The following is a 16023-nucleotide window of genomic DNA, read 5'->3' on the forward strand; positions in this document are numbered from 1 at the left end:
TTGTATCACAATAGTCAGTCTAAACAAATTTCGGAACTTTTTTTTTTTTGTCAGAAAATCAAATCAAAATTAGCCCCATTTTTTTTTCTCCTTTTTTAAACATCTGATTGGACATCTTTTCAAAACTAAGAACATGATCATCCAAAGAAGGAATAATTATGACTGGCTGTGAGTAAAAACAGTAATCTTGAATTTTTTCAGAAAATTTATGGAAATTTTCTTGCAAGCAAGCGGCCAGCTTGGCGTAGGAAGCGACCGCTGATAAGTCAAGGCAACGTGACATGTATAAAAGTGTGTCTAAATACCAAGTGTATCAAGTTTTAACTGATTTCATCGGGACATTGCTATGAGGGGCCGCATGCAACTTAAAGCAATCTCCTTCTGAGGCATCAGAAAATATTTTTTTATATTAAGGTCTTTAAAATTATAGTCCATGAAACTCTGAATCAGAAATTTATTTCACTGTGTTCATGAGAATTGGTATCTTCAAAGAATTTTTCACGTTTTTTCTATGGAAAAAATTATGTTCCTTATTATTTTCTTTCGTAAAATATTTTTTCTGAAATAGATGAAAATAAAGAACTTGATACCTGATGAAAAAGAACATCTAATTGAAAAATATTTTACTGTGCATATTTCATGCGAGACAGATACATAGAATTTATATACTATACACATTTAAAGACACAGATTTATTCCTCACTTTGCCTTTTCTTTTGGAACATGACAAAAATAGAATGTCAGAATATCTTTCAGGCAATGTTAACAAATGCACACAGCTTTCTGACTTATAGAGTTATAGTACTTTGATACATGAATTTTAGATATGATGTTTATCTGTTGAAAGAAATCACATGGAAGTATTGTCACAGCAGTGTTTTCAGAGCTGAATTTGTGGAAGCTGTGTGCATTGTTTAAATTATTGCTACATATATTACATTTAAACTCTTTCATGGTTAATATAGAACTTATGAAGTCTGTGAGATTTTGTTGCAAAATTTTTTTTTTACGGGGAAACATAAATTGTGTAAAATTTCAGAAAAGAAAAATTCTGTGGGATTTATTCAAAATTTTATTTTTATTTTTTTTCAGTGACAAACTTGAAAATTATTTCACAGACTAGTATTAGTTAAAAATTTGATAAAAAAGCAAAGATACAGAATGGAAATACAAAGAGAATAGTATTGTCTCATTCTACGTGATGTTCCAAATTTGCCCGCTCTGCGTAGGTTTGTTGGGAGACATGCGCGTCCTCGCTGGCGATCTTCTAATATTATGTGCCGTATGTCTTATGTTCTTCAATTTTCCATTTCTAGGCCTGTTACCTTAAAGCAATAGAAACACAGCCAAACTTTGCAGTAGCCTGGAGTAACCTTGGTTGTGTGTTCAATGCCCAGGGAGAGATTTGGCTGGCAATACATCATTTTGAAAAGGTATGATTGATTTAAACATTGAAACTGTAATAGTTTATATTGAACAATGCTATGAAATCATATTTATTAAAAAAATGAGCATTTCTTATGAATTTTGCATTGTCTACAAGGACATCAAATATTGAATTTTTGCATTTTCATTTTGATAAAACAAATGATTCAAAGCTGCTGTTTATGTTCATGTAGTTATATTTTTCTTATAGGCTGTAGCATTAGATGCAAACTTTTTAGATGCCTATATAAATCTAGGAAATGTTTTGAAAGAAGCCAGGATATTTGACAGGTAAGAAATATTTTTATAGAAACAGATATTTTTATAGAAACATTGTTTTACCCTAAAGAGTTAAAAGTGACAGGAGTTTCTTTCATGAAAAAGTTGAACATTATGAGAGAATTTTATGAGGAATTTAAAGCTACAGATCTTATGGTGATATGAAATTTTTAACTTTAACCCCAAGTCCTTATGAGTAAATATTCTCTTTAACTATAATTATATATAATTTATGATTCAGTGAGAACATTTAAATTCTTTTCATTTTTAACAAATGCGGGCAAAGGTAGAAAGCAAACATTCAGTTTTAAAGTATTTGAAGCAAAACTTTTAAAGAAATTTATTTTAGTGTGGTATTTTTGTATTTTCAGTAGATATAATGTCATGTTAAGTTTCTATAGTTATAGAGTATTTTTGTTGTTTTTAGGGCTGTAGCATCATATTTGAGAGCTCTTAATCTGAGCCCCAATCATGCTGTTGTACATGGTAACCTGGCATGTGTTTACTATGAGCAAGGGTAAGTGCTGGTAAAATACCTTATTTTTTTATACAAAAAAAATTGATGGGATTTCTCTATGATTAATATTGTGCTTGTGAAAGTCAATCAATGTAAGTTATAAATACTACAAAGATGGATGTAGAAAATTGAATGGTCACAATTTTTTATTTGACCCTTCACCTGCTGAAACCATATGTGAACTAGAATAGAGCCAGATCAGTCTGTACATCTGTAAATAGTAATTCCTTGGCTATAACTTTATGTTGATCTCTGTAAATGGAAATTTTTATACATGTATGGACTGATTAAATGGTAGTGATTACCTAACAATTTGAGCTGTAGTTTTAATGAATTTTAATGTAAATAAACTGAAGATATTTTGTATTGAGATAGTTGCTTACTATTTAATACCTATTTTGCAGGTTGATTGATCTTGCCATAGATACATACAAAAGGGCGATAGAACTTCAGCCTAACTTCCCTGATGCTTACTGTAATCTAGCAAATGCCCTCAAAGAAAAGGGAAAGGTACTTAATCAAATTGTTTTATATCTTTTCAACAAATCAACAATATAAAATGTAGAGATTCATAAATCAAATTGAATTATGTTAAATATTTTATATCATTTATGTTTCAAATAACTTAAAGAAATGGAAAAAAATATGTTGATGATAGAGAAATCACTGTAGTAGAAATTGTATTGAGTAATGAGCTTGATTAATGCTTGTGAATAACTTTGTGTAGATATAAGTTGTTTGATAATCATTAATTTGATATTTTTTCTAACAGGTTCAAGAAGCTGAAGAATGTTATAATACAGCTTTAGCTCTAGCCCCTAACCACTCTGACTCGTTAAATAACCTGGCAAATATCAAACGTGAGCAGGGAAACACAGAGGAAGCTGTACGTCTCTATTTGAAGGCCCTGGAAGTGTTCCCAGAATTTGCTGTGGCACATTCTAATCTAGCTAGTGTACTTCAACAACAAGGGAAACTTCATGAGGCTCTGTTACACTACAAGGAAGCAATTAGGTATGCTCCATCTGTAGGACTATTTTAAATAAAGAAAATATTTTCATGTGCATTATGTCGTTCAATAATCTTTCCAGTTGTCTGGGTAGACTACCAGACAATTTCCTAATACCATATGGCTTTTTATTTTCCAACTGAAGAAAACAAGTTCTGATGGAGTGACTATTCTCAAAATAGAAACATCCTCTGAAAATGGATTATTTATATTCATATTATTTATATCTTATTTTATTAAGACAAATTTGTGTGAATTTACTTTTATGATATATTTCAGATTGTCTTATTATAAACTCTTACTATTGTCTCTTTTAAGGAATATCTGTGATGAATGACATTCACATCTTAAAAGTTGTAAGTTTAGTTTCGTTAAAGTTGTGTTTCATGTTTATATTTCAGAATTTCACCAACATTTGCCGATGCATATTCTAACATGGGTAACACATTAAAGGAGATGCAGGATGTGCAGGGAGCCCTTCAATGTTATACTAGAGCTATACAGATCAATCCTGCATTTGCTGATGCCCACAGTAATCTTGCCTCTATACACAAGGTAACTTTGATTTTATAATATGTAACAAAATTAGGGTTATGCCTGAAATCAGGATTTTTTTAAATCCGCCTTTTTCCACATACTTGTATAACTGTTAACGAAATTGCTATATACAGGATCAAAATTTTACTAATCTCTAACTCATTATTGTATTCTTTCTTTGCTACATTTCACAAGACAGTTGATTATATTAGTTAACTGGTCAATATGTACTAGCATATAGTTGGTATCCATATTTTACAGTGCATTATTAGCGAATTATACAGATTACATAATATTTCTGATACGGCTCAAATATGAGCATTGTATTTAAGTTAAGTATTTTTAGCAGGTCATTTCTCAAGAAAAAGTTGAGCTCTTTTATTTGCAGTGGCATCTTTATGTTCGTTGTTGTGCAAAAACTTCATCCTAGCCCATTATTCAAACATTTTAAAAGTTATCAACATGAAACTTTAAATAGTTCTTTATCATGACAAGATGCAGTTGTTAGACAAGGGGCATAATTCTGAAAGCAATATTTTTGAAGTTATGCCCCTTTCTAACTTAGCTTGCTGTGCTCTTGACTTTTAAGCATACAAAGTTTTAGATTTGTCTGCTCAACAGCTTTTTAGCTTTGATTATTGTTTGATATCAATTAACTCTCTGTTATTTTAAAGGTATTGATTTTCATCTTATATTGTTGTACAATTTTTCCTACAGGATTCTGGTAACATCCCAGAAGCCATACAGTCGTACAGAACAGCCCTGAAGTTAAAACCAGAGTTCCCAGATGCTTATTGTAATCTTGCTCATTGTTTACAGGTATATATTTGTTGTACTTAGTAATAGTTAACTTGTATGTTATAGCTTTACTGCAAATACCTATCTTTTCAAGAGCAGAACAGACATTTTATTAAGAGTTGTACAAAGAACATAATCTACAATACATTATAAGCACATAAGTAATAGCTGCATTCACTTATTGTAATGAAATATATTTTCAGTATATTCTTCTACCTAAAAGTTGTTTTTTTACAATCTGTAATATTAAAATTGTTAAATCAGACAGCAAATTAATAAGCAAACTTTCTGATTTTAATCTGGGTATTAAGTATCTTAATACTAGAATTTCATAGTTCTGCTTATGCGAAATGTGACTACTTTTACATATATTGTTGTCATGTATATTTTTATTGAATGTTGTTATATTAGTTGATTTATTATCGTTTAGATTGTGTGTGACTGGAGTGAGTATGAGGAGAGAATGAAGAAGTTAGTACTGATAGTTGATGAACAGTTAGAGAAGAATCGTCTCCCCTCTGTACATCCTCATCATAGTATGTTGTATCCACTAAAACACGAGATGAGGAAGAATATAGCCGGGAGACATGCTAATCTATGCTTAGAAAAGGTAACATATATTTCACCAATATTGATTGGTTTTCATCTCTTTATTATCCTTTCTTAAATTAGAGGATAAATACACCATTTTTATGCCCCTGCCATATAATGGCAAGGGCATATAGTGTTACCCTGTTCCGTCATTCCGTCATTCCGTCCTTCCGTCATCATCAGTTTCCGTTCATTATCTTAATAACCGTTGCACATATTGAACTCAAATTTGACATATAGATATGTCATGAGAAAATACAGGTCAAGTTCGAATTTGGTCATGGTTTGATGATTTTTGGCAGAGTTATGCCCCTTTTACTTTGAAAATAATATGAAATTTTCAGTTTCCGTTTATTAACTCCCCAATCGTACAACACATTCAACTCAAACTTGACATATGGATGCGTCAAAGGAATGCGCAGGTCAAGTTTAAATTTGGTCATGGTTTGATGATTTTTGGCAGAGTTATGTCCCTTTCACTTTGAAAATAATATGAAATTTTCAGTTTCCGTTCATTATCTCCCCAATGGTACAACACATTCAACTCAAACTTGACATATGGATATGTTAAAGGAATGCGCAGGTCAAGTTTAAATTTGGTCATGGTTCGATGATTTTTGGCAGAGTTATGCCCCTTTTACTTTAAAAATAATATGAAATTTTCAGTTTCCGTTTATTATCTCCCCAACAGTATTACACTTTCAACTCAAATTTGACATATGGATATATTTTTGGAATGCGCAGGCCAAGTTCATTATCTCCCCAACGGTACAACACATTCAACTCAAACTTGACATATGGATATGTCATGAGAAAATACAGGTCAAGTTCAAATTTGGTCATGGTTCAATGATTTTTGGCAGGGTAATGCCCCTTTCACTTTGAAAATGATAATTAATTATGAAATTTACAGTTTCTGTTCATTATCAACCCAACAGTATTACATATTCAACTCAAAATTGACATATGGATATGTCAAAGGAATGCGCAGGTCAAGTTGGAATTTGGTCATGGTTCGATGATTTTTTGGCAGAGTTATGTCCCTTTCACTTTGAAAATAATATAGATACATCTTAGGAATAAGCAGTTTAAGTTGGAATTTGGTCGTTGTTCAATGATTTTGGACAAACTAATCTTTCCTGAATGTTGGAAAAATTTTGAACTTTCAGTTTCAGCACTCATACTTTTGTGGAAATGTATATAGCCATTATTTTGGCTACAAATATGCAATATGCTATTTTCAAAAGGTTAAGACTGAATAATTTCAGTGCCTTGAACATTGTATAAAAATGGTTTGTGTTAACATTGAAAAGTTTTAAGGGCTTTGAACATAGAATGAAAAAAATAATTTGTGCAAACAAATTTGGAACTAAATATAACATTTGAAATTTTGGCTGCATGCGGGGGCATCCGTGGCATGATGACACATTTCTAGTTGTATTATGAAAAATAGTTTTCTTCTTAATAGATAAGAAGGTTAATAGAAAGAAAGATTTCTTTTGCAGTTACTTGTACATGAACTTTGCAACTGAAAGTCAGAAAATTATTTAATTAAAACCTGTATTAAATTCTGAGTTGTGTATTTTCAGATAAATATATTACACAAGCCACCATACGAGCATCCGAAAGATTTGACTGTAAGTGGTGGAAGATTGAGGATTGGTTATGTAAGCTCTGACTTTGGTAATCATCCAACATCACATTTGATGCAGAGTATACCAGGGCTACATGATAAAGATTCTGTTGAGGTATACAGTTTTTCATTCTTATCAATCATTTTATAAGAATTTTCAAATTTGAGGAATATTGTAAAAATGAAAAGTTATTCATAGTTTTTGTGTTGTTTTGTTGTTGTTGTTTTTTTGTAAAATCTATAGCACTGATATTTTTCTCATATTAATATCATTTGTCTCTTCTGTGAAAATAAGAAAAAAATAATGTTCTGCTGTAATTAAGTTTTTAATGTTTTAGACCTGCTATTCACATTAAAATGCTCTGATCATAATGCTTCATTATATTGAATATTTCCTTCATATACATCATCAGTATCACATAAACTAACTATAGTGCATTTGTATTTGTTCTAATAAAGCCTTATAAAGCCTAATATTTTACATATTTTGATCATTTGAAATGATGACTGAACTTCCTTGTCATTTGTTGTTTCTGCAGGTATTTTGTTACTCGCTTAGTGCAGATGATGGTACGAATTTCCGAGCCAAAATTTCTAGGGAAGCTGAACATTTTGTAGATTTGTCCCAGATACCATGCAATGGTAAAGCTGCAGATCGTATCAACTCTGATGGTATACATATACTAGTCAACATGAATGGTTATACTAAAGGAGCTAGAAATGAACTATTTGCATTGAGACCTGCACCTATCCAGGTAAGGTTTAATTATGGAAATTTTATTTATTTTTGTGTGCAAGTTGGTATGTCCAAAACTACTTATGGGAATGAGTCGACACTTATTTGCAAGCATCACAGAAGGTCACTTTCCAAGGACCACACACTTGATGAAATGCATAATAGGTCACATTCCAAGGATTATAACTCTAACATGGATTCTAACAGAATTATGGCCCTTTATACAGGTTCTTGTTTTACCATCAATCAATGAGAATAATTGAGCAGACTGACCTTCTGACAGCTCTGTTTATTTATCAGCATGGTATTTGTTACAATCAACTCACTTTTGTTTTAAAGCCTGGTAATGTTATGTATTCATGAGTTTATTTAATGGTATTGTTTTATTGATCACAGGTAATGTGGCTAGGTTACCCTGGTACGAGTGGTGCACCATTCATGGATTACATTATCACAGACCGGTTCACATCTCCAATTGAAATAGACATGCAGTATTCAGAGAAACTGGCCTACATGCCAGACACATTTTTCATTGGGGACCACAAAAACATGTTTCCACATCTACTGGAGAAGATCCTTATCAAACAAGATGAAGATCAGCTTTTCAAGGACAATAATATAGTCCTTAATGGAGTCAATTTACAAGCCATGAAAGATGCCGTCCAGTGTAAGGTAAGAATATTATGGATGAAAATCATGTTTCGAGTTATCAAACTTACTAGATTTTTTAATGGTATAATGTTGAAAACTAATTGATTTGCTCCATGAAAATGGTATTTAGGGCCTTGACCCTTAGTTCTACAAAACAAAACAACAAATATTGGCCCTTAAGTCCATTTGGAAGAACTTCAGTTTGTCAGTTGAAATTAAAATAAAAAGTTGCATAGGTCAAAGTGTTTTAATTTTTGATATTTTTAGCTTGAAGAGATTTCTTGAATGATCTTCATGTTATGGAAACTTGAGGTGTTTATTGAATGTTATTTACGATGACTATTTTACAGACTGTAACTGTACGTTGTGCACCAGGGACAACTACAGATGAGGAGAATGGGGAGCCGGGTACCGTGACGTATCAAACTGTAGTTGTCCAGGTGGGACATGTTCTAACACAGATGATGCAGAGTGGATTATCTCATGCTTTAGTGAATGGTGTCACTATACAAAATGGTGTAACCACCCAACAGGTAAACTAGTTATAGTTAAACAAGATCAGGTATATTTGAGCCGCGTCACTTCAAAATCAACATAGTGCGTTTGCGACCAGCATGGATCCAGACCAGCCTGCTCATCTGTGCAGTCTGATCAGGGGATCCATGCTGTTCTCTTACAAACCCTTAAACAAGTAGAGAAAGTGATAGCGAACAGCATGGATCCTGATCAGATGGCGCGGATGCGCAGGCTGGTCTGGATCCATGCTGGTCGCAAATCCATTATGTTGGTTTTGTCGTGACGCGGCTCATTTAGATGTTGTAACTTATTATTTCATACAAGGCAGTTTTTTTAACAAACGATCCAGCTCCAATGAGAGATCTTCCAACATTTTTAACCAGAGTTCTTTGGAACTGACCTGACCACATGTCGGTGAAGTGGGGAAGTATTTACAGAGCATTTCATATTAGTCAGTGGTTTTTGCCAATATTGTAATTGTGAGTGAGAATAATGTTTTGGTAATAAGAAATGGGAGGGTTTGTAAAAGATAATACTATATAATTTCCAGGTATGCATTGCTGATAGTGAGAATGCGGACAGCCAAATTTTATTACTCTTACAGACAAACAATAAATGTGCTACTGGAGAAGAAATTCCTGATAACATTATAATCAGTGCGAGATGCCAGTATGGGCTTCCAGAAGATGTTGTTGTGTACTGCAACTTTAACCAGCTGTATAAGATAGACCCTGAGACACTACAGATGTGGCTGGACATTCTGAAGAGAGTACCAAACAGTGTGCTGTGGCTGCTCAAGTTCCCTGCAGTTGGTGAACCAAATATTGTTCAGAAGGCAAAAGATGAAGGGATAGATGCTAGTAGGGTTGTGTTTTCAAATGTAGCACCAAAAGTAGGTAGCTTTAACGTTTTCTTTTTCAAATTTTCATTGGTTTAACTTTTAAAGATGTTGGTTTATAAGTAAGATGTGCAGAGTTGACAAGTGTATATATGATATTATGATGATAAAGTAAAAAAGACGCTATGTCCAACATCATTTATACTCCTTGCTGAACAAATTCATTGACAACGAATTGTGTATTGTTCCGAAGAAAACAGATTGGTACCAGTGCAAAATAATGGAGCACATAATCATTTTCATAATGATATAATTCTGATGAAATTGATATATGTATTTATTCTTGGCTGAATGAGCGTGCATTTGCTCATTCAGGGACTGATAGTGCAGAATTGAATCATTTTGGATTGATTTTAAAGCCTTTTTTTCCAAAAATGAAACACAACTTCATTAAAAGTAATAGTTGTATGTATAGAACAATATTTGGATGTTATGCATGCATATATTATTGCATGTGGTTTTCAGGAGGAGCATGTACGACGTGGACAGTTAGCAGATGTTTGCCTGGACACACCCTTATGTAATGGTCACACAACAGGGATGGATGTACTGTGGGCAGGTACACCAATGGTAACATATCCGGAAGAGACCTTGGCTTCACGTGTTGCCTCCTCCCAACTAAAAGCATTAGGATGTCCAGAACTGATAGCATCAGATAGAGATGATTATGTTAATATAGCAGCCAGACTAGGGACAGATAGAGATTAGTGAGTTTCCTTTATATGTCATATATAATTATCCATAAACATGTCCTCTGTCATTTGTCAACAGGTTTTAGAAATGTCCTCTGTCATTTGTCAACAGGTTTTAGAATAAATTTGTTTTAATATTTGGTGATACAAAATAATGTGATATGAGTGAGAACAAGTTTGTAGCTTAAAGGTCAAGGTTAAACACACATTTTAAAATTTAAAGAAAAAGTAAACAAAAGATTTTAATATTTAAAGAAAAAGTACATTGATAATCCCGTCATTGATTCTATCATTCTTAGATGGATTTTGAAAAATTTAAGCAAAATTTAATGGTACATTAAGAAGACTTGTTAAGCACAAATGCCAGATCAACTGCTAAAAAGATGAAAATTATAATTGGATGTCAAATAGTATATTGATGGTTGTGCCTGGTAATATCTTTATGCATACATTAGATGCTTTTTGTTGAGCATACTCAGAATATATGAAAGTGTTTGTAAATGAGTTTCTTTATTCTTGTAACACTTCTTACAGTAACCATGTCCTTGTTGGTCTAGTTTTATCAGGCATTGTCTGTGTCCAATGTGACAAGTCTTGTTTTAACACCTCACATTCAGGAATTCATTTGTATAACATTTTGTATTATGTTTTCAGTTTACAAGCAATGAGAGCTAAAGTGTGGAAGGCTCGGCTAACCAGTCCTTTGTTCAACTGTTCAATGTATGCAAAAAATATGGAGAAAGTATTTTGGCAGATGTGGAAAACGTGTTCACATGGGGAGCCACCCAAACATGTAACACAAGTCAACTAGTTCATGACAGTTTATTATTGACCCTTTGATTCTGACTTGTTAATCACCTTTTAATAGTGTGTTTCAATTGTACATGATACCCCTAGATTACTCACCACAAAGCTGTACATTTCTTCTTTATAAATAGTGTCTGTCTGTCTGTCTTCTCACCAAGTGTTTATCCAGTATTTTCAGAAAATGTCAGAATTTGTTTTATAGACAATGGAGTACGGTAAAAAATCTATTGCTTATTCATTTTGCTTAGTTTGTTATTTATGGCTGATTTGCTTTATTTCTTAAAAGAATCTGTTTTTGCATGAAAATCTCATTGGCATTAGACTCGAAAAGATTAATTTGAAGTTGATAGATATTTACTAATTTATGAAATTGTGTTGATGGATAGATATACATTGTATGTTACATTTTTGTTAAGATCTTTCCAATAAAATGTTGATTTATTTAAATTTTGATTGTGATTATAGAGTGAGAATCACCTAAAACTATTGTTATTTTATACTAATGACTAGTAGTTGTTTTTTCCCATTATTTAGAACAATGAAAGGAAACATTTTGTAACAATTGAGTATTCTTGCATTTTTCACCAAAAGTTTAATTTGTGCTGTATTAGACAGAATTTGAAGATTTGCAGAACTTTGGACAATATTTTACTGGATTAATGAATCGTTGAAAATTTAAAATATTGTTATTTTTGTTAAGAAGCCAATGTAATAGCTGCCTTACAGGAATGAAATTTATGTACAAAACAATATTTTACTGATCAACTGAAGTATATTTACAGTCCATACGCAGCTTGGGAGCAAAAATAGAAATCTAGATTTTATGAGTGGCTCAAAATCATGGCTCTGAGGTAATTGCCTCATGAAACCCATTTGAAATTCATATTAAATATAATAAAATTGAATAATACACATGAACTGTGATAATATTTCTTTTGTTTATGCAATGGAATATCTTACCATATTTATGAAATGCAAATTCAAATATTGTATACTAAGTATATCAGTTTATTTTTAATTTCCAACAAGAGTGAAACATTTCCAAATTGACCTTCAATTTATTTAAAGTTAAAGATTGTTTAATGTATTTTTTTTGCTCAACATAGGGTGATTTTTGAGACCCATGTTTAATCCTATTTAAGGTCTTATATAATTATTTACTTATTTATAATTATTATTTATTTACATTTTACTTATTACTACAAAACTATTTTTTTCCAAAATTTTTGGTTTGACTTTCCGTATAAATGTTAGATCTTGGTCAATCTTAATATTTTTTCTCTGCTTTTAGCAAGATTTTCAGTTATTGTATCTTTAATGTTTTGTTTTATCTTTAAACAGAAAAACAAATTGTATCTGCAAATATTTCATAGTAATCTATATAGATGTAAAGATTTTTTTCAACAAATCTATATAGATGTAAAGATTTTTTTCAACTTTTTACAGTGACTGTGTTAGGGTCATTTAAAATTTTATGAAGATATACTGTCACTGCAGTTATTAAACTAGAATTTGTCTTAATTATAAGTTATATGTGCAAGTAATCTTTGTGATGCAGTGCCACCAACTATGCATGCATATTTGTTCCTATAAATACTATATATATAAATTGATTACAAGATTTTCAAATGTAACAGGCAAAAAAACAAAAGACAAATAATTATACTTTTCAAGTCCAGTCAACTCATAAGGAATTGGGAAATATTGTGGTTCATAGTAAATCATACTTGCTGGTAAATGTTTACTTAATAACTACTTAAGCTTTCTTACTCACACTTAACTGTTTAAACTTTTTTTATTCACTCACACTAAACTGTTGATAAATGCCATAGATGTGCTTTTACGGAACATTAAAACAAATGTATGTGTTCATTAAACATTATTTAATTTGGTGTTGTATTTTCTTCTGTACAGATTTATGTGTACACTTTACCTTATTCTAAACTTGATGGAATGAAATTCCTGTGTACAGACCCCCCGATTGTTATATTATATTGGAATAGAAATCATTGTAGATAGGCTAACACTGTATATTGTTGGTGATTTTGTGTGCTTGTTATGTTATTGTAGTTAAGGATTGGAATTGTATTGATCCTGCAAAAAAAATAAAGCATTGTATTTTAATGAAACAGTTTTGACTTTTTTATTTATGTGAAATCAAATATATAGAGGATATTTGTTTGTTTCAGTGTAAGATCGAAAAATATTTCACCGAGTGAACACCAGATGCAATATTTTCCACGAGTGGCGTAGCCACGAGTGAAGAAATATAATAGCTGGGGTTCACGAGTGAAATATTATTTGATCTTACATGTAAAACAAACAAATTTTCTGTTTATTTCATGATTTTTTAACGATTTTTACACCATTTTACTGATTTTTAACCAGGTTTTCCGAAGGAAAAAACTGGTTATTAGATTGAGGTATGTCGGCGGGCGGATGGGCGGGCGGGCGGGCGTTAACAATTTCTTCTGTGCGCAACTCCTCCTACATTTCTCAACGGATTTTGACCAAACTTTCACAGAAGCTTTGTCATCAAGTGCCCTGGCGGCATATTGTCGGGGTTTTTGCCATTGGATAATATTTGACCTAATTATGGCCCTTTGTTGTTTTTTCTTATATAGAATATATAGTGAACAATTTCTTCTGTGCGCAACTCCTCCATCATTTCTCAACGGATTTTGACCAAAACTTTCACAGAAGCTTTGTCATCAAGTGCCCTGGCACATATTTGTCGGGGTTTTGCGATTGGATAATATTTGACCTAATTATGGGCCCTTTGTTGTTTTTTCTTATATAGAATATATAGTGAACAATTTCTTCTGTGCGCAACTCCTGCCTATATTTTTCTACGGATTTTGACCAAACTTTTACAGAAGTTTGTCATCAAGTGCCCTGGCACATATTGTCCGGTTTTGCCATTGGATAATATTTGACCTAATTATGGCCCTTTGTTTTTTTTCCTTATAAAGAATATATAGTGAACAATTTCTTCTGTGCGCAACTCCTCCTACATTTCTCAACAGATTTTGACCAAACTTTCACAGAAGCTTTGTTATCAAGTGCCCTGGCACATATTGTCGGGGTTTTGTGATTGGATAATATTTGATGTAATTATGGCCCTTTGTTTTTTTCCTTATACAGAATATATAGTGAACAAATTCTTCTGTGCTGAACTAGTCCTACATTTCTCAACGGATTTTGTTCAAACTTTCACAGAAGCTTTGTTATCAAGTGCCCTGGCGCATATTGTCAGGGTTTTGTGATTGGATAATATTTGACCTAATTATGCCCCTTTGTTTTTTTTCCTTATACAGAATTATCAATATATAGTGAACAAATTCTTCTGTGCTGAACTAGTCCTACATTTCTCAACGGATTTTGTTCAAACTTTCACAGAAGCTTTGTCATCATGTGCCCTGGCGCATATTGTAGAGGTTTTGTGATTGGATAATTTTTGACCTAATTATGGCCCTTTGTTTTTTTTCCTTATACAGAATACATTTTTTCCTTATACAGAATATACAGTGAACACTTCTTCTGTGGCAATTCCTCCTACATTATTCATGTTTTACATTGCACATAGTTACATTGTTTATTGCTTGCATTTGTATTACAAATACAACATATTTATCTACAATGGAGATAATTGAAAACCTGGTTTCGTGGCATTGCCATGTTTCTTGTTGCCGCGTAACGTCATGCTCTTATCTTCATGACGTCATGAAATAATGACGTCACAATGTTGAAGCAAAATATAATTCCATGATTATTTTTAGATTTTAGATGTTTTTCAGCACAACGTTCGTAAATATTTACAAACTACAGTTATCACGTACATTTTTTATTATGATTGACTACAATTCCGCTGAAAAAAAACATTCATTAATGATAAATATTTTATTTTTACGCCAAATATAGTTCGGCTACTGTGAAATTATATTTGGTAATCATTACTGTGAAATTATCAGAATATAATTAACCGTTATAATTCAGTAATCTACTGCAAAACATGTAATAAACACCAGTCTTTTGACTTTGTCCATTTAGAAAGATATCAGGTGACTACCCACTATTTTTCCACAAGATATTCTCACTCCACTAATATCAGTACTGGACAAGTGACCCATAGATATATGATGCGTAAAGGTACAGGAAAATACTGGTAATTTTTCTATACAGCCTCTTGACTACACAGAGAATACATGCTATGTTTTAAACTCTACACACTATAGGAAAGCATGAAATGATGACAAAATGTTTAAAGAAAACTGGCAACTTTATTATGCCCACACCATAAAATGGCTGGGGCTAATAGTGTTACCCCTTTCCGTCCTTCTGCATCATCAGTCTCCGTTCATTATCTTGGCAACAATAGCACACATTCAACTCAAATTTTACAAGGAATGTGCAGGTTGTTCGAATTTGGTCATGGTTAATGATTTTTGGCCGAGATATGCCCCTTTAACTTTGAAAAAAAAGGAAAATTTTTAGTTTCCGTCCATTATTTCCCCAATAGTTGAACATATTCAACTCAATATATGGATATGTCATAGGAATATGCTGGTCAAGTTCGAATTTGGTCATGGTTTGATGATAATAGATTTCTGACAGAGAGAAAAAGATAAGAAATTTTTAGTTTCTGTTCATCATCTCCCCAACAGCTATACACTTTCAACTCAAATTTAAAATACCGATACATCTTAGGAATACGCTTAGCTGGTCAAGTTCGAATTTGGTCATGGTTTGATGACTTCTGACAGAGTTATCCGTCTTGAACTTTGAAAATGATATGAAATTTTTAGTTTCCTTTCATCATCTCCCCAACAGCTACACACTTTCAACTCAAATTTGAAATAGAGATACATCTTAGGAATATGCTGGTCAAGTTCGAATTTGGGTATGGTTTGATGATTTCTGACAGAGTTATCCCT

The 16023-nt window shown here is 32.2% G+C and overlaps 1 protein-coding gene across 2 annotated transcripts; it reads left to right on the forward strand.

The window, feature by feature from the left end:
• Positions 1-1316: 1316 nt before the first annotated feature.
• LOC132754391 (UDP-N-acetylglucosamine--peptide N-acetylglucosaminyltransferase 110 kDa subunit-like) lies at positions 1317-13218 on the forward strand (the record flags this gene model as incomplete). Of its 2 annotated transcripts, none has more annotated exon segments than XM_060745010.1 (15): positions 1317-1433; positions 1637-1716; positions 2132-2221; positions 2626-2731; positions 2994-3235; positions 3632-3785; positions 4485-4586; positions 4996-5175; positions 6746-6904; positions 7329-7544; positions 7922-8197; positions 8527-8709; positions 9243-9584; positions 10056-10297; positions 10937-13218. In XM_060745010.1, coding segments are annotated over 15 exon segments (2646 nt in total), but the record flags the coding sequence as incomplete, so codon positions are not given.
• Positions 13219-16023: the final 2805 nt, after the last annotated feature.

The sequence above is a fragment of the Ruditapes philippinarum genome, unplaced genomic scaffold (assembly GCF_026571515.1).
Source record: "Ruditapes philippinarum isolate M1 unplaced genomic scaffold, ASM2657151v2 ctg1619_1_1_1_1, whole genome shotgun sequence".
In the NCBI taxonomy this organism is placed as follows: Eukaryota; Metazoa; Mollusca; class Bivalvia; order Venerida; family Veneridae; genus Ruditapes; species Ruditapes philippinarum.